At 54.2% G+C, this 19,541-nt stretch overlaps 1 protein-coding gene across 1 annotated transcript in view; it reads left to right on the top strand.

The window, feature by feature from the left end:
• Positions 1 to 19,541, top strand: part of SHB (Src homology 2 domain containing adaptor protein B) — a gene marked incomplete at its 5' end in the record, with an annotated part of 126,896 nt that overhangs the window by 94,160 nt on the left and 13,195 nt on the right. The window contains 2 exons of the mRNA XM_005884019.2: positions 237 to 408; positions 6,521 to 6,640. Of these exons, the coding sequence (XP_005884081.1) occupies positions 237 to 408; positions 6,521 to 6,640 (292 nt within the window). The remainder of the gene's footprint in view (positions 1 to 236; positions 409 to 6,520; positions 6,641 to 19,541) is intronic.

The following is a 19,541-nucleotide window of genomic DNA, read 5'->3' on the forward strand; positions in this document are numbered from 1 at the left end:
CAGTGGCTTCTGCAAACTTAACCAGCCCCATGGAAGTGCTGCCTGGCTTTCACAGCACCTTCGTGCCCTGTCTTAGGAAGTCCACATCCTGAGAGCCATGTGTGCTCATTGCTTGGAGCTCTTCCTTCTGCCAATTGTAAAGCCCCAAGGAGAACAGTCAGTCGACTCTTACCTCACTATGCCCCCCGGGAATTCCTCAGGCCGAGCTCCCGTAACTGTGCACTCTCTCTCCACAGCCCAGTTTAACGGCAACGAGAAACGACAGTCATCCCCCTCGCCTTCCCGGGACCGGCGGCGCCAGCTTCGAGCTCCCGGAGGGGGCTTCAAGCCCATCAAGCATGGGAGCCCCGAGTTCTGTGGGATCCTGGGAGAAAGAGTGGATCCTGCTGTCCCACTGGAGAAGCAAATGTAAGTTCTCAGAGGCAAAGCCCAACCTCAGCTCCCAGCTCATAGTCACTGCTCTTCCCTTGCTTTATCTTGTTTTAAAAACTCACAGACTGAGAAAATGTTAGTGCTCCAGGGGTCTTTCAGTCTACACCCCTACCCTGCCTCCACATACAGATGGGCATGTTGAGGCTCATGGAAGGTAAAGGCCACCATAAGGTCAGTGGCAGGTGCTTTCTCCGTCCACATGGCATCACCTCCCTTACTTCTGAGGACTAGTAAGAGGGACACAGTTCACTCCGCCCTCCTACATCACATGAGTTTTTGAGTAGCTAAGTGTATACCAAATCCCGCCCCTACTTGTAAATTAGATTTATTTTCTAGCTTGTGATGTTGTTGTCCCACATCTGCCTGGTATTCGTGCAAGGCTTTGACACTCTTGGTTTGGGTTTTCACAGCCCCTTTGCCTCCTCACTTCTCCTAACACTGCTGGTAAGGCCCGTTTCTGGTTTCTGTCCTCCCCTTGACCATGATGATCGTCTCCCTTCTCTGCCAGGGTTTTAATGTAAACAGGCCCCTGATCTGCTCTGAGACCTTCAGTGGCTCCCCATCACCTGCATGAAGTCCCACCTCCCAATCCTGCCCCTCACGCTGAATTGCCCCAGACTGCGTTCTCCTTTTCTCCGCATTCCACATACCTGAACTAGAGTGAGGTTCTCCGGGAACATGATAAAGCAGGTCCTGGATCTTGTGCTGGTACCATCGGGTGTATCATCCTCTTAACAAGCAAATGTGTGATAAATGGGTTATCGTCCCCATTGCATAGATGAGAAAATCGGAACTCCAAGCGGGGCAGAGCATTTGTAGGCTCCCAGGGTTCCAGTGCAGAGATAGGATTTGAACTCCAGCGCTGTGACTCTCCCCTCACTCCCTCTCCTCATGCACACTCTTGCCCCCACCCTTAGCACACACCTGGCACAGAGCAGGCACTCAGTCCAGTCCGCCAAGAGATTAGCTGACACCAAGCTGGTTCCTTATAAGATCACGAACTATATCAGTCTCCGCCCAGGGAATTCTGGTCTCAGCACAGCCGACAGTGTATCCCTCACAGGAAATGCTGGCCCGGTGAGCAGGATGCAGGGTTTTCCGATGATGTCATGTGCTCGTGTGCCTTTTTTAAGCATGTGCGATCCTCGGGAGGCTGCAGCCTCCGAGCCTGCTGTACTGAGCACATGGGTGCGGGGAGCGTTGTGTTCACCGTTTCTCATAGACATGCAGATTGGGCGGCAGGTTTTGCTTATGTCTGATCAAACTGTTTACTTTTTAATCAACAAACACAATATGATCCAGAGATGCCAGGAGCTGTTCAATGTGCATCCTGACCCACGTCTGTATGGGGTCAGCAGCCCAGCCTACCCTTCCCCCCCCCCCCCCCCCCCCCCCCCCCTTCAAACTGTTTACTTTTTAATCAACAAACACAATATGATCCAGAGATGCCAGGAGCTGTTCAATGTGCATCCTGACCCACGTCTGTATGGGGTCAGCAGCCCAGCCTACCCTCCCCCCCACCCCCACCCCCCTTGCAGAGCTTTCGACAGGTTGGGGCCCTCAAAGACAGTTCTGCCCTCTTTCCTTTCCCGTTCCCGTCTGACAAGGCCCTTGGCCAAGTTCAGAGTCAAGGCTGGCTCTCCCTCCCCCATCATCTCTTCTTCCCAGGATTATTCTGGCCTGTGAAGGCCCTGACTCATCACCAAGAGGTGTGCTCAGGTAAAGTCCCATCTCCAGCACAGCCCAGTGACCCAGACAGAGAGGATCGCCTAATCCCTCACCTGACTGATGATGCCTCAGTGTTTAGGAGGCACAGGGGAGAGGGGAGGCGGAGGCTGACACGCTGGAGGGGGGCTGTCTTACAGGGCTGTTGAGGGGCAGTCACACATCTGCTTTCCTTCCTGGGACGGTGGAAGAGTAGCTCAGCTGCTCAGGTGACACCCCTCTCCCGCACTCCTGGAGGCAGCCCACAGCCCCCTCTGTCCTGCATCATGATTACCACCAGCACATAAACATGTTCTAGTCGTGAACTTCTCTTTAAAACAAACTTCTTAAAAGTAAATAAATAAAATCTTGATCCTCTCTAGCTCCTGCCTGTGTTGGGAACATACGTTCCGTGAGGGCTGGAACTTGTTTGGGTCACCACTGTTTCCTCCCAGTGTGCAGAACGGTGCCTGGCACATTATCAGTGCTCATAAATACTGTCTGCTGAATGGACGGAGTCCCCACGGAGCTGCCAGCACTTTCTCTCTCTCTTTCGTCACCTCCCCTTCTCTCTCACCCACCACAGTCTGCTCCCCTTTCCTGCCCAGTCACCAGGTGACGGCCTCTGTCCTCCAGGGCAGCCAGCAGAGTAGCCAGCTCCCTCCTTCACAGACACTCTGCTCCGGGTTTTTCTCCTGCCTCCCTGGCTGCTGGCTCCTCACCTCAGCCTGACCTGAAGGATGGACGGTCCGGGGCTCAGGATCTGGTGGTGATTCACCAGCGCACATCCCAGCCCACACGTCTCCCAGAACACACGACTCCCACATCCAGCTGCCTTCTTGGCATCTCCACTTGGCTGACGAATGGGCATCTCAAATTTAACGTGTTTGGATCTGGGCTCCTCATCATCTCCTAGACACTCTTCCCCCAGCTTCCCCACCTCCATAAATAGCACCACATGTAACATGTGGCTGGTTGCTCAAGCCACAAACCTGGAGTCATCTTCAGCCCTCTTTTTGCCTGGCATCAGCATCTAATGCATCAGTAAGTTCTGCCAATTATCCATCCAAAATACAGCCTGATTCTGTTCCGTCCTCCCATCTCCGTGGCCACCTCCCTTCGACCATTGCGGAAGCCTCCTGACTTGTGTCCTGCTTCACTTCCCCTCTGGTCCCTCTTCAGGTAGCCTGGTTGATCTCGTAAGATCATCCAGAGCAAGTAACAATCTCAGATTGACCCCCTGAACGCCATAAGAGCCTACAGATGCAATTAAATTCAAAATATCGTGGCATGTGGGGATGGTTTCCGTTTGGGACGAGTGGTAGTTAACTGGTTAAAACTCTCATTGCCTTAACTCGGACTTCTTCCCTTGGCCCACAAGGCCTCAGGGCACTGAGCCCCACCTCCGGCTCCACCCTCATCCAGTACCGCTCACAGTGCCGGACCATCTTAAGAGTCTACAGATGCAATTAAATTCAAAATATCGTGGCATGTGGGGATGGTTTCCGTTTGGGACGAGTGGTAGTTAACTGGTTAAAACTCTCATTGCCTTAACTCGGACTTCTTCCCTTGGCCCACAAGGCCTCAGGGCACTGAGCCCCACCTCCGGCTCCACCCTCATCCAGTACCGCTCACAGTGCCGGACCATCCTTGCTGCTCCATGAGCATCCCGAGCTCATTCCTACTTCGGGACCTTGGCCCTTGCTGGCTCCTCTGCAGAAAGCGTGTTTTCTTTGGCCCTTTACATGATTGGCTCCTTTTCACGATGGAGAGTCTCAGGTCAAATGTCATCTTCTGGGAACCTCCTTCACTCTGAAGTACACTCCAGCCCCCCCCCACACCTCCAGTATTCCTACATAGCTCTTGTCACTATCTGAAATCCTTTCCTGAATCTATTTGTTGATTCTCCTTCTCCCTGTATCAGCCCCGAGAGATCAAGGATGGAGTGAGTGGTGAGTAAATACTGGATGAGCTAATGGATATTGGATGGCCTGGATGGCGATGGTTGGACCTTAATCCCTGTGGTTCTGACCTGATGGGCCAGTTCCACTGAGTCCAGCACATCCCCAAGATGTCCTCTGCCTGGATTCTCTTCTCAGTCCCGCAGAGCCTGCTCAGGGCCAGTAGTTGGCCCCCAGCCCCCTTCAAGACCACTCAGGCCCTTCCTGTCTCCTGGCCAGTGGCTTCCCCCTCAGTGCCCTTCTCTCCCACACTCTGCCTGGGTCTCCTTGAGCCTCCCCTGAGTTCCCTGCCTTTCTCTCCATTCGGAGCAGCTGGAGCAGCCCAGGAGGGAACCAGCAGCTTATCCTGTTTACTCCCCTGAGAGGCCCGACTGCCACCACCTCCCAAGAGCCCGCTTGCTCCTGGCTCCGGGCAGGGCGGGCAGCAGGCAGCACTTCCCCAGAGGCCACTTCCAGGCCTTCCCTGAGGACACCTGCTTCACATGGCTGGAACCTGTTTTCCTAATAAAACAGTTTTTGTCAGCTCACTAGGGGTGTGTTACACAGGTGAAATTTCCCAGAAAACAACCTTCCCAACTGTTAACTCTTGTTTCTAAAGTCGGTGCCATCCTTGTCTGTCTCTCCCAACGACAGGCCTTTCTGAAGCACACCTGAGCCTTCACGCCTCTGAAGTGTTTGATCAGTGCAGCCCCAACTTCACGTTCCCCCTCATTTCTGTGCCAGTTTAGAAAGGAAGGCGGCTCTGAGGTCTGCACACTCCCTACTTTTTCCCTGGGCCAGTCTCTCCTCCAAGTGTCCAGCCCCAGGGCTGACCTGTGAGTGGTCATCTCCTGGGCAGTCAGTGACTCAGTCACACGCTCCTCATACCTGCTCTCCAGTCCTTGCGTTCCTGGAGCTGGTTGGGGTTCCTTTTGTTCATAATTACATCATCAACACTGCTGCTTCTGTTCAGAGCACCGCCTTGCGAATGGCAGGAAGTGAACGGTGAAAGGCAGTGTTTCTCTAAGAGAATATCTGTACCCGAACGCTCAGGGCTGCTGGCAGGGCACTCGTGGCGTAGCCAGGACCAGGAGGCAGCATCCCGCTTACACCAGGGAATTTAAAATGCAGCCTCCGGGGTAGGAAGCAGCCAGAAATATGATCACTGGGGAAGTTCCCCAAGGCCATCTGCAAGTTCAGCCTCGTCCTGCTGATGCTCATGGCTGCCATTCATAGAAATTCATCCCATCCCAGGCTCTGCATAAGTCCTTTTATCATCCCATCTAATCTTCCGCCCCAAAACAGGGGTGGAGGGATCCTAACTTGATAGAGAACCAACGTTCAGCCAGGTTAAGCCGCTTGCCCCAGACCACCTGGCTGGTCAGTGACCAACCATATGTGCCTCTGCAGCCAGAGCCTGCTCCCGCCTTGTCCAGCACCTCTGGTTCTCTTCCTGGCCCCGTCTCTCACCACCTTCCAGATGTGTTCTGAGTATGCCCACTAACTGGCGTCTTAGGGTCTTCACTCTTCCACTGAATTTGTACCTTCAGTCTTTCCATTCTCAACTCTTCCCCGTTTGTCCCGCAGTTGGGGGCCTTAGGCCACCAGCCTCTGCACCCCTCCTTCTGATTCTGCCACTCAACCACATGGTGACCAGAAGGAGTGATGCTGGATTCCCTCGTGCCCGGTTGATGCCAGATTCATGTGGCTGGAGCAGTGGGGTGGCCACCCTCCTGAGTGACAAGCACTGCTCATTGTCCTGCAGGTGTCTCAGAATCAACACATGTCCCTCCTATGTTGATTTGGTCTGGCTTTGGTGTCACTTGGATGGAGAAAGCCAGAAGCCTCGCATTGCACACAAGGCCCCCAGACCCGACCCTGCCTCATGGCCTCCTGGGCCTCATCCTGACCCCCAACCCCTCTCTTGCCTCACTCCACACTGACCAGCTTGCTGTTTCCAAAACCCAGCAGGCACTCCCGCCTTGGCCTCTGCCTTTGCTTCCCATCCCTCTGCCAGAATGCTCTTTTCCAGCTGCTGTCCTTCGGGCTTCCTCCAGCACCTCCTTTAGGCCCACGCTGAAATGGCACTCTCTCCGGAGGCTTCCGTGGCCACTGCCTAAAACAGCCGTCCCTACCAAGAGCTCCAGACCACACAGCCCTGCTCTATCTCCTCCGTAGCACCTGCACTAGATGTCAGCTTCGTGAGGGAGGTGACTGTGGGTTTGTTCACTGTCCTCTCCCCGGGATCTGGCAGGCAGCAGGCACTCGGCAAATGTCTATGAATGACTGGGCATGAGTGCACAAACGCACCTGCTTTATAACAAGGAGGCCCTGGCCGTGCCAGCTGCCTTCTGAGGGGCTGAGCCTCCTCGAGGAGGAGCAGAATTCAGGGTGTCAGCTGTGGGGTCCTGTCCTAGGGTTCTGACCCTCTCCCTTCTCCCCAGATGGTATCACGGAGCCATCAGCAGAGGAGAGGCCGAGAACCTGCTGCGACTCTGCAAGGAGTGCAGCTACCTCGTCCGGAACAGCCAGACCAGCAAGCACGACTACTCCCTGTCCCTGAAGTGAGTACAGCCTCGTCACCCCCAAGCCCTTCTCCGCAGCCTCCAGCAGAGCACAGCGGCTCTCGAGTCTGTGGCAGAAAGACCCTCCGGCGTCCCCCCGGGAAACTTGCCAGCACGAGTTATTTCAAGCCTGGGTTTTTCAATTTGATCTTATCCCCCTGGGATACAGAGGCGTCTTTATGTTCTGCTTCTGCCTCCCCAGAAGAGGAGGGGCCTCTTCCTAGGGTTTATATTGAATAACCAGGAATCGCGTTCACATCTGCCTGAGCCAGGGACTGTGTGAAGCTCTTAGCATACCTGCTCTCTCAAACCTCACAACAACCCTCTGATAAAAAAACAGCTTGTCCCCATTTTGCAGGTGAGGAAACTGAGGCACAGAGAGGGGACGTGGCTGGCCTAAATTGTAGGGTCAGGACTCGAGGCCACCTTATGTTCTAGGTTGCTGATTGGACAAGTCTGATTTTTGGTATTTTTCAAAGGTTGTGAGGAACACTGGGAAGAGCTGGGAAGAATCCTGTTGGTGGTGGCACTTGTGGCTGCTTTGTAAACTGTCAGGTCTTTCTGACCCACGAGGCATTGCTGTCAGGTTAGGCAGCCCCCACATAAGAAAAGAGTGTTTGGGTTGAGAGTTTCATCAGTCAACCAAAGATGGGACCCAACAGATTGTCTAAAACCCATTTTACTGATAGGAAAACAGAGGCCGAGACAGAGGAGGTATTCCCCAAGGACACATAGAGAGCTGGTGACAGAATTAGGGAATGAAAACCCAGGCCCTCCAGACAGGACAGCACAGCACCAGGAGCAGTGAAGTCCTCTCTGCTCCAGTCGCCGGTTTTAGAAGCCGCATGGTGGAGAGAGCTGCTGGGATGCAAGTCAGGAGCCCGTGTGCGGCCGGCCATGTAGACAGTACGATCAGTGCAGCCAAGCAAGGAGAGACTGGTCTGCGCTCTCTGCTCAGGGCCAACCCCACCCAGTCCTCTGGGCTCTGCCCTGAGAGGGACAGTGACACATGGCAGAGCCGCTTGGCAGGAAACAGGCACTCCTGGACGTCCCTGGAGAAGGGAAGATGTGTGGAGACCTGGTGGGAGCCACCAGTCTTTCAAGGACCATCAGGCCAGAAGGAGCAGACGTGGTCGGGGTTCCCAGATGGGGGGTTAGGGACAGCAGATTCCAGCTCAGTGAGAAGAAACGTTTTCTAAGAGTCGGAGCTGATGAGGAATTGGAGCGGCTTAGCACTGACTCCGTAGGTAGTGAGCGTCTCGTCACGGGGGTGTGCACCAGGGCTGGCCGACCACCTTGCCAGGGAGTGGAGGGGATTTCTAACCAGCTGGGAAGGCACTCAGGACAAACGGCGCCTGTGCACTTCATCGTCCACCCTCAGACCCGGCAGCTTAAAGAAGCAGGTCAGTGATCGCAGCTGAGGAAAATTCGATAAGCTAAACAGCAACAGAGCTGGGAGGCTGGGCTGGAGGCAGCCAAAGACAGAGAGAGGGTGGTCAGTGGAGTAGCAGGGGACTGGTACACACCACTGGCCACGCTGACAAGTGCCAGGGGTCCTCAACTTCTCACCACTCCATGCAGCCCCTCTCCCTCCCTTGCTGTTGTGGTAACCTAGCAACCCAGGTGCCCATGAGTGAAGTTCCCAGATCTCCACAGTCCTGTCTCCAGGTGAATTGTGCTCTTCTGGGGTAGGAAGCCAGTAGCCTCAGAGGCGGGACTTCCTGGTCACCACCCTTCCTGCCAACCCAGGCAGCCTGCCCACCCCCTGAGCTTCCTCAGCACAGCAACCATCACACTGGCAGCTCTGAGTTCCTCCAGGGATCTCATTCCTCCTCGAATCCCATTGTCTGGGGCCTGGTCAGAGGGGACTTTCCAAGAGGACTGATGGAATGTACCAGAGAGGAGGGGATGGCGTGCCCCATGCCAGGCCCAGCTATTCTTCCATGAAAGCCAGATAGTAGGACCACTCTCGAGGGATGGACAGCATCTTGATCTGTCCTCACAGTAATAAGCTTGTAGTCCAGGGGCTAGGCTGGGTACAAGGAGAAAGCAGGGGACAGGCTGCCCCACTCCCTGGTCTTGTGGGCTTGACAATCACGTCACTTTTCTGAGCCTCAGCATCCTCATCTGTGCCTAGGGTGGAGTGGGTAGTGTGTTCTCACAGATAGAAAGCATCCATAGCCCAACCAGCGCCATGTAAACATTATTTACATTATTCCCACCCTGCCCTGCTTTCCCAGGTCAGCCCTGTATCTTCTTTGAAGGCCATTCTTAAGAGCTACAGAAGGGACCCATTGTCCAACGTCCTGGACAGGAGTCCTGTCCTGCCACTTACTGCTCACCATATGACCTTGGCGAGTTCCTTCCCTCTGGGGCTCAGCATCCATATCTGCCCAGAGCAAGACAGACGGATGGTTGCTGAGGACGCCTTCACCTCTGACATTAAAGTGTCTCTTGACTCCCCAGATCTCCTCTGTGTGGGGGCTCAGCCACCCTTTGTCCTTGGAGTGTTCTGGCTGGATCCCCTGCACCTCCCCGGCCAGAACACTCCGCTTGCTGTCAAACCCATGGACGCTGGAGGAGGAGGGTTTAGTTTTGCATGTTTGTCTAGAGCAGTGGTCAGCAAACTGCGGCTCGTGAGCCACATGCGGTTCTTTGGCCCCTTGAGTGTGGCTCTTCCACAAAATACCACGTGCGGGCGCGCATGTACAGTGCGATTGAAACTTCGTGGTGTCTGCGTTCGGGGCTCTGTTTGGGCATTTCTTCACTAAAAAATACAAATAAATGAACCCAACTGGAAGTGGCCCGTGCCTCACTCACCTTCTGACGGTCAGTCCTGGACAAGGCGTGGAAGCCCCTGGAGGGAATGCTGCTTGCGCTTCCTCGGGCTGCTTCTCTCCCACACTGTGTTCTTATAGCAACTGGTTTTACTAACTTAGTGCTTGGGGTGTATCTAGCCCAGTGGTTCTCAACCTTGGCTGCACATTAGAATCACCTGGGAATCTTTTTAAAATCCTAATTTCTGGGCCTCATCCTCCGGAAATTCTGTTTCTTTGTTACTAATGTTGTGGCCTCACCCCATACCAAAGAAACTGATGAGGCCCAGAAATCAGGATTTTAAAAAGATTCCCAGGTGATTCTAATGTGCAGCCAAGGTTGAGAACCACTGGTCTAGAGCCATTAGATCCCAAAGGCCAGAGGAGTAGCCTCGCCTGGTCAGCTTTCCCTTGAGGGAGTCCAAAATTGGGGAGGTGGGATAGGCCATCCCATGGCTGGGCGGGGCAGCTGGCTAAGGGAAAGTGGGCTTGCTTCCCAAAGTAGCCCCATTCCTGATGACCAGTCTGTCTGCCAGCCATCAAGTGACACCTGGTATTAATCAACCAGACCATCAGTGGAACTGGGACTGAACATCCCGGCTGCCTGGGGCGAGTGCCAGCTTTGCCAGGCCCCCCATGAGGTGTGAGGGCTCTCAGGTTCCCGAGGCCTGGCTGGCAGGGGCAGGATGGGGAGTGGCATTCCATGCACGGTGTTGTCAGGAGTGTGGTGCAAATTGACATTGGAATCCCAGCTATGTTTTCTTATAAACCTTAGTTCCTGACGTGAGAGTGTTCTAGGGTGAGGAGGACTTGGGGGAGTCTGGTCTCAGGACAGAGTCCTCCACACTTTCCGTCCTTCTCTCAGCAGATGGTTATGAGAACCTTCTGTACCAGGCACTGGGCAAGGCCACAGAGTGAGCGCCAAGGTGAGGACAGCCTGGCCAGGCTGCAGAGCTCACAGTGCAGCCTATTCATCCCGAGCCATGTTGCACACACGTCTGCACGGAGGGCCTTGCACGGATGGGGATAGCGGTCCCTGCCACAGAGGGTCAGGAGAATCTACAGGGGGAGGTGCGCTCAAATCTTAAAGAGAGGGTAGGTATTCCCCAGGCTGGTGGGACCCCAGGTGAGGGGACAGCCAGGCAAAGCCCAGGAGGTGCAGAAGAGTCTTGCAAGGACCCGTGCCTCTCAGAGAAGCTGAGACGCAGTTCTTAGCGACGGGGCCACTGAAGTGCAGGGTCTACTCTCAGGCACTGGTCCTGAGCTTAAACCCCACTTCCACCTGACCCTGCCTCCCTGCACCTTATATTCCTGTGCTTTTGCTCTGGATGGTCCCACGGGTTGGCTAGGACAAAGTTCACATCCTCTTCCTCATCGTAGGTAGAGGCCGCATAATGACCTTGCCAAGGCTGGAGTGGAGGCAGCGGACTCCCACCCCCTCCTAAGCATTCCTGATACCAGGTCAGAAGGTCATCAGATGTCAAACCTGGAAGTGACCTGAGACGCCCACCTAGTCCAGTCCCTTTGCTCCTGGGTGGGGAGACTGAGACCCATAGTGGACTCACGATTGACCTAAGGCTCCCCAGCTGGCAGTTGACACACTGACAATTAGAGATGGCGACTGCTTCCCACTGTGGGGACTAGACAGAGCCCTGTGCAGGCCCAAGCTGCCCTCCACCTACCCCTCCACCAAAAACTCCTGCATCCGTAACAATCCAAGATGGCACCTGAATCGCCCACCCATCGCCTCTCAGGTCCCTCAATGGCAGACACCCCCAACTCTGAAGCAATCTTACCAAGATCCTACCTCGTGGTTTTTTAACATTGCGCTATCCCCTCCCCCTGAAGAACTCTCCCTCTTTCCCATCTGCAGCCTGGCCTGACTGAGCTCAGGCCCTTAGGCTCCCGCTCAGGCACCAGCAGCCACTTTGGCCCTGGCATTAACCACTGACCCCCTGTGTACACTCACTGCAGCCTCTGGAAGCAAAGGATTGAGCCTTTAGATATTGGCACACAAACATCACACTCTACACAGCTTCCTGCCTGGGAAGGCAGGCAGTAGGGGAAAGAGATGAAAAGTCTTGAAAAATCTCATTAAAAGAGTTCTTCAGGCATTTTGGACTATGAATGACTTTTTGCAACTTCTAGTTCCATGAGTTTTCGCAAAGGAATCTGGAGAAGATGAGGGAAACAGAACTTCAAAGCTGGAGGGCTTGCAGCTGGGGGGCCGGGAGCAGGGTGAGTGCCAGGGCCTCCCTCCCTGTGTGCGGGCGGCCTCTGCCTGCATGGGGCCCAGGCCTGGGAGACAGAGCCGCACTTCTTAGGCCTCCTGGCCTGGTCTCACCTCTCTTTAGGCAGTGAGAGTCCCACCCCCAGCTGGGGAAATGACCCCTCGGAGCCCTCAACCGAAGGACCATCAGCTTTCAAGTCCTCAAAGACAGAGTGCACAGCATCCTTGCAATTGTGGTCCAATGCTAACCTCAGAAGAGGCTTCTAGGGTCTGGCCTGTTTCCATGAGGGTGCAACTCGGGTTTGACTGTTCAGGAGCCTTCCTCAACTACCCCCCACCCCCCCAAGCTCTGCCCCATTCAGTGTCACTTACCTCCTGGGCTCCAGCCCTACAGGAGCTCATAGCCAGAGGGGAGGATATTTACACCCGTAACTCACAGACAGACAGTCCCCGACTTACAGAGATTTGACTTAAGGTTTTTTTATTTTATGATCCTGTGAAAGTGACACACATTCAGGAGAAACCGTACTTCAGATTGTGAGTTTTGATCTTTTCTCAGGCCAGCGATGCCATACGATTCTCTTGTGGCGCTGGACAGCGGCAGCGAGCCACAGCTTCTAGTCAGGCTCGCAGTCAGAGCGTCAAGCACCCATACTCACAGTGCAGTGTTAAGTGCATCTTCAACTTAACATACTTCCAACTTACGTTGGGTTATCAGGACATAACTTCATCGTAAGTCGAGGAGTAGCTGTTTAGGGCTACCCAAGGCAGTAGGTGCTCGGGGCCGGGACAGGGGAGGACCAGAGGAAGGGAGGAGAAGGATGAGCAGGGCTTAGACCTGGGACGGGGCAGAGAGGGCAGCCCAGGCAGAGGGAATGGCACAGGCTGGGAAGTGTGGATCTTGGGCAAGAACAACAAATAACACTTGGGTGGGTACGGTCCTAGGTCCTAGTCACCAGGCTGAGGAAATGGGGCTCTAGCCTGTAGGGCAGGGGCATCCTGAAGGTTTTGAGCAGGGTGTAGTCATGTCCTCAGAGCTGTATTCTAGAACCTTCAGTGACCCAAGGTGCACCGTGAGTACTGTCAAGGAAGGGACACTGCTTCTGCCCCCGCGTGCCCACAAATATGCCAAGAGGCTGGGAGGTGGGCAGGCATTCCAAGGGGAGATCCAGGGCAGCCCTTTCCAGGATGTTAAGGGGAAAGCATGGGCTCTGCAGTCAGAGATACCTGGGTTTGAATCCTGGCTCCATCTTTTACCTGCTGTGTGATGTTAGGCAAGTGACTTTACTTCCCTGATCATCTCCTGGAAAACTGTAGGTCACTTTCATCAAGCTGTTGTAAGACGTATAGTCGGTCCTCCGTATCTGCAGGTTTCACGTCCATGGATTCAAGCAACCACAGATAGAAAATATTTTGGGGGAAATGTTACATTGTTGCCGACTTTTACTGTGTAGTCAGGCCTAAGATGGTGTCTGTACTAAACATGTAGACTTTCTTTTCTTGTCATTATTCCCTAAATAATACGGTATAACAACTATTTACATAGCACTATATTATATTAGGTATTATGAGTAATCTAGAGATTATTTAGCCGAACCGGTTTGGCTCAGTGGATAGAGCGTCGGCCTGCGGACTGAGGGGTCCCGGGTTCGATTCCGGTCAAGGGCATGTACCTTGGTTGCGGGCACATCCCCAGTGGGGGGCGTGCAGGAGGCAGCTGATCGATCTCTCTCATCGATGTTTCTAACTCTCTATCCCTCTCCCTTCTTCTCTGTAAAAAATCAATAAAATATATATTTTAAAAAAATAGAGATTACTTAAAGTATATGGGAAGGTGTGGGTAGTTTGTATGCAAATACTACACCATTGTATATAAGGGAGCATCATCGGATTTTGGTATCGTAGGGAAGTCCTGGAACCAGGTATGCCTCGCCCTGGGCCCACAATAGGTGCTCCATATACGCTGATCAATTTTCCCAGAGCCTTTAGAAATTACCATGGAGGCAGCAGAGTGGACAGAGCACTGGGCCGGGTCAAGAGCCCGGGGGGGGCCAACGGGGGTGCGTCCCGGCTGTGTCTGCACCCGGATGAGGACGAGTGTCTTCTCCCTGTGCCCGTAGAATGAGTCTGGGTTCAATCAGCACATCTGCTTCCAGGTTAAGGGCTCCACAGTTAGGGTGCGGTGCCTTTCCCCTGGGTCCCAAGGAGCTGAGAAGGCCCCCTCTCTTCTCCAAGTAGGGGAGGAGGGGTGGGCAATTTATCCGACTTCATTAAGGACACCGCTGGTTCTTGCTCGAAGCTGCGGGTTTGCAGTGACTGCTGGGCAGTCAGTCTCTACCAGCACATGCTTCCTGGGCTCCAGTGGGGGTGGTGGGTGTAGCTGGGACCCGTGGCACTGAGGGCTGCAGGCGGGAGGTACAGTCCCGGTAGAACTGTTTTTCTTTCCCTCATTGATTTATATAGTAAAGGAGAGAGTTTTCAAACAGTAGGCACGTCTGGGTCTGGGCAGGCGGGCGAGTGATTAATCTTAGTTTGTTGCTGCTGACAGCCAGGAGCAAGAAATAATAAAGGTTTACAGGGTGGGGAGGGGAGGGGGTGAGGAGAGCAGCTCGCCCTTCGTCCATCAGCAGGGAGCACAGGCTTCTCTTCCCTCTGCCGTCCAAGCACCCCTTGTGGGGCCAACATCTGAGGCTCCAAACACTTGGCTTCATGGTGGCTGCCTGCTCCTGTGGGTGACCCCCCCAGGGCAGGCGCTCAAACCAAACAGAGCCTTCCAGCCATCGTGGGATTCCCTGCACAGGACACCCTCCAGCCCCAGAGCCTGCACTTCCGTCGTCCGTCACCCTTTCCCCACCCCCTACCCCCAAGACTAAGGCTTCAAGGAAGGCAGGGGTGTGCAGCCAGGGCACTGCCTAGCTCTGAGGAGAGGGGCCCTGGGCTCCTCGCCGACTGGCCCCCTGACCCTCTGACTCTGTGCCTCTCTGAGCTGCCAGGTGGGTGTGAGGGCTGGAGGAGGGGGAATGCCAAAGAAGTAAAGAGAGGGTGGCTCAGGTAGACGAGCACAGGGGTAGTTGACTTCGACTCCAGGCAGACAGTAGTAGCAGGAGGTGGTGGGAGACTTGAGGGTGGGAGTGCTCAGCCCTGCGTGTGATGGGGGAGAGGGGCTTTGACAATCTGTCCTACCACCAGCACCCTTCTCTTCCCCCGTCCCAGGCTGGAGGCAGCTCTGCAGCAGAAGACACGGGCTCTGAATTGGTCTGGCTTGGGTTCTTAAACCCTAGCTCTGCCACTTACTAGCAGGGTGGCAAAGGGACTTAACATTTCTGAGCCTCCGTTTCTCTTCTATCAAATGGGTTTTGCAGGTGTGCCAATGAAGAGGCAGTATATGTGAAGTGCTTCGCCCGTGCCTGGCATGCAGTCAGTGCTCAATCAGTGAGTGGTAGCTCACTGTCTTTGTTATAGACTTTGGAGAGCCACAGGTTGAGGAGAGAGCTCTGTATGATCCAGAGCCTTGTGAATTGCCTAGGTCTGACCTAGAAGTCTGTCCAGCCCACATCCTCTCCCCTTTGTGGTGGTGGGAGTTTAGAGTTTATACAGGCTGCAACTCGAGAAAATCCTACATCACTATAACTGAGACTTTGAGTCACACAGAGCTAGACTCCCTCTTCCTAGCTGTGTGACCTTGGACAAGTCATTTAACCTCTCTGATCTCCTGGTTCCTCATGAGAAGCTAGAGAGGATGACCACCTCAACAGGCATTCCTTCTTGTCCTTCTCACTGTCCTGCTGCCCCTCTAGCTCTTCCTCCATGAATTCAGACATGAGTTGAAGATGCATTCTCACCAGACTTGATCTGGTCTGCTGCTTAGCTTATGGGGAAGCTCTTTTAGGCAAGCCACGGTAGCTATGGTACATTAAGTACACTGAGTAGAAATATTGGGATTTAGGGGACAGGAAGACACCTTTTAGGTCACCTAGCCCCATGCCCGGTGCACGTGGAGAAACTGCGGCCCCAGAAGGGGGAGAAGCTTGCCACCTCGTGGCTGCCCGGCCAGGCCCTGTTTCTGGCAGCATTTGAGCCAGCCTGAGACGGGGCAGGGTCCACATCTCTGCTGTCCTGCATGGAGGGTTTCACATCCTTTTAGGGCTGGAGGAGGGAAAATGAACTTTCTGTTCAGTTAGTGTGCGGCGTGTTTTCTCCTTCTAAAGCAGTGGTTCTCAACCTGTGGGTCGCGACCCCTTTGGGGGGTCGCCTAAGACCATCGAAAAACACATATATAATTACATATTGTTTTTGTGAGTAATCACTATGCTTTAATTATGTTCAATTTGTAACAATGAAATTGGGGGTCACCACAACATGAGGAACTGTATTAAAGGGTCACAGCATTGGGAAGGTTGAGAACCACTGTTCTAAAGGGATTGATGGAAATGCTGAAATCAGGAGCTGCTGCTGTAGGCAAAACAGGCTGCTCACACACTCTTTGCAGGGGACTAAACAGAAACCGTGAACTTCAGAATGTGCAAGGTCCTGCCTTGCAGGATGAAAGGATGTGCCATCGAGAGACACAGTGAGGAATAATAGATGACGTGTCCCTGTACTCAGAGTTACTGAGAAATCATCCCTGCCAGTAGTGCAACATTTTCAAGGACTCCGCCCTCACCATTGACACGGCGCCTCTCCCAGACTCTGCACCTGGTGCTTTGGTGATTCTGGGGGGTCAGGGGAGGACCCAGGTTCAAATCCTGACTCCACCTCTGACTGGCTACTGAGCTGCAAACCAGGCACGGGCCTTCCTTCCTGAGGGGCGGATTTGGAGGGAATGCCCCGTTGTAGTTACAATTTTCAGAGCCATGGGGGCCTCAGTTCGGGCTGCTCAGATGCTGTAGTGAGATGGCTTACCTCGGGCGCCTGACATGGCTGCTTGTGCTTATAAAGAGCCAGCTTTCCCGCTGTAATAGGATGTGGTGAGAGGAGTAGGGATCACACCGTCACCGCGAGTGAATGCAGAGCTGGGATTTTAACGTAGCCCAGTGCCCTCTTTCTGTCCTCTGGAGCCCTCCCCCCACCCCCAGCAGAAACACCCCGCCTTCCTCCCGTCAGGGCCCAAGCAGATATCTGGATAGAGGCCCCAGGACCGAAGCCAGGTGTGCTGAGCAGGACCTGGCACAAGCCCATTGACGGGCATTTCTCTGGCACCTGTCCCAGGGCAGTGGTGACAGGTAGAAGGCCAGAGACCCCCCAGTCCCTTCCCTCTGCTTGTTGGAGTTGAGGGTGTTGGGGCTTTCTCGGCCTGGCTCTGAAGTGACAGTGTTGGGATGAGTGGCCCAACTGCGGGAGTCGCCTTCTTCCCTGGGTCCCACCCTCAAGCGGCAGAAGCTGGGAGCATCTCGGGTCTGGTGGCAGAGAGAGGGGCTGAAGCAGTCAGCAGGGACGGTGGTGGCCTGCACAGCTGGCCGGGTGGAGGTTTTCAGGAGCCCCATCTGACCGTGGATGTGTCTAGAAGGCGGGTCAGGAGGGAAGAACTGGTTGCGAGGAGGGTATCCCAGTTCCTCGAAGGGCCAGGGCCGAGGGAGTAGAAAGGAGAACGTGCCGTGGTAGAACTGACGAGGGTGAGAAAGCAAGGATTTGAGGACCCTTCCAGATTTCTGAACACGGATGAGTGGTGGTGTCGCCACCTGCAACCTGGATGGTCAGTTCTGAAAAGATCCAGAAAAACATGTTCCCTTAACTTAGCTGCCCTCTTCCTACCACTGCCCCTAACCCAGGGGCAAGAGGTGCCCGCGCTCTCACTGGCAGCCCATCTCCAGAGCACCCCCAGCCTGGGAGTGCCAGACGTGCCTGCTGGTGGACTGGGGCCTCCCCCTTGTCCCAGCCAGGCGTTCAGTGTTGACTTTTCTCCCCAGAGAGCGCCCTGGTCCCTTCCAGTGGCTGAGCCACCCCGATTACATTCCCAGCTGGTTTTCAATTCTCTCCTATCAGCCACATGAGTCTGCCTGTGTAGCTCTCCCGCCAGGAACAGCATTCCAGCTGCCCTTCCGTCGCCAGGAAACCTCTCGGGCCCTGGGACAGCTTCCTTTCTGAGGCGCTGGGTGGTCTCCAAATGAGAAAAACATTTCTTTCCAATCACATTCCTAACATCTTGCTAATATGACTTATTTAATAATATTTTTGCAAAAGCCATCTGGGAATGGCTTGGTTGGGGACTTGGGGAGAGCATGTGGGGTGCTGCAGGGACAGGGACAGGGACAGGCCATGGCGACAGATACAGACCTTGTATCTGCGTCGGTGAAGGGCAGCCACGTGGAGACGGATGCAGCCGCGTGGAGGCAGGCCAGAGCCGGAGTCCCACTGCTTCCACCATCTGTGAGGGTCACAGCCAGTAGCTTCATGTCTCTGCGCCTCGCAGCCCTCAGGCTCGGGGACACAGTGGAAGTGAAAGTTCTTGGTAAACCAGGAGAGGTTTAGGAATGCAGGTGAGGTTATTTGCAGAGCTTGTGTGCTTCCCCCAAGAAAGCGCCTGTGGTCTTATCTTGCTTAGCTAGAGCTAGGTAAACAGCTCAGAGCCCCCAGAGGAAACAGGCCCAGCCCCCACCTGGAGGCATTGGCGGAGCTCCCAGCAACAGCTTCATCCAGCAGAATCCCAAGATGCAGGGTCACTGTTCCCCTTCGGGCCCTGACAGCCAGAAGAAGCGTGTTGAACCATCAAGGTCCGGACCCTGGCTTTCAGGTGGACCAATGGGCACAGGAGGGAAGAGGCCCTTCCCAAGGTCCTGCAGCGAGCTGCTGGCGGAGCCCAGGTGCCTCGACGCTCATCCTGGGGTCATTACCCTTCCGAGCCGCATAGCACTGTAGTTTCTTGTCCCTTTTTATCCATAATCATTCTTGCTATTTGAGGCAGATTTAGAAAATTGGATGTCAGATTTTATAGCTCTTGTCTTTGTTCCCACAGTTCAGATGCTAAAGCTGTAAAAATGTTTTGCTGTGTGTGTGACCCTCACGCTCCTGCACACTCTTAGCTTGGCTGCGGCAGGGACCGCTCCGCCCTGGCTCTTAGCGCCTCACACCTGCCCGCTGAGCAGCCACCATCCTCCTTCCAGCCATGGGTGCTTTCTGCCACTTTTAATGATTTTTTTAAAAGAGATTTCTTTGCCCAAGAGGAATATCAGAAACAATTGGGTTGGCAAAGCTGGCTTATTAGAAATGCTTTAATTAGAACCTTTCTCCCCCTGCTGTTTTCCTTTTGAAAACCCACATGCTGCTCACAGCTCTAGGCGGCTTGGGGACCAGCCTGCCACATTCTTAGCCCAGACTTTCAGGGCAGGGCTGACGAACAAGTCAGCAGTGTGGCTATTACTGCTGCGTTCCTATCACGCACTAGGCCTTCAACCAAGTGGGAAGATAGGTGAAGGCACATCAGATGCTTCTAGTCTGAGTAGGGGGAAATGCAGGTAGGTGAGTGCTGTGATGGAGAGAGGCGTGGCAGAGAATAAGTGAGGGAGGAAGCAAGTAAGTCAGACCAGGGGCATCTTAGAAGGCCCCCTGGAGGAGGTGGCATTTGAGCAGGGCCTTGGAGAACAGTAGTAATTTAGGGGGAAGTAAGAGCAAGGTAGGGTGGTTACATTTGAGATTCGAGGAAGAGGTCTCTGCAGTATCCCCTCTCCCTGTGGTCCCAACTTGAGTTTTTTTTTGTTTTTTTTTAATATATTTCGTTGATTTTTTACAGAGAGGAAGGGAGAGAGATAGAGAGTTAGAAACATCGATGAGAGAGAAACATCGATCAGCTGCCTCCTGCACATCTCCTACAGGGGATGTGCCCGCAACCCAGGTACATGCCCTTGACCGGAATCGAACC

Source organism: Myotis brandtii, unplaced genomic scaffold (assembly GCF_000412655.1).
Source record: "Myotis brandtii unplaced genomic scaffold, ASM41265v1 scaffold806, whole genome shotgun sequence".
NCBI lineage: Eukaryota > Metazoa > Chordata > Mammalia > Chiroptera > Vespertilionidae > Myotis > Myotis brandtii.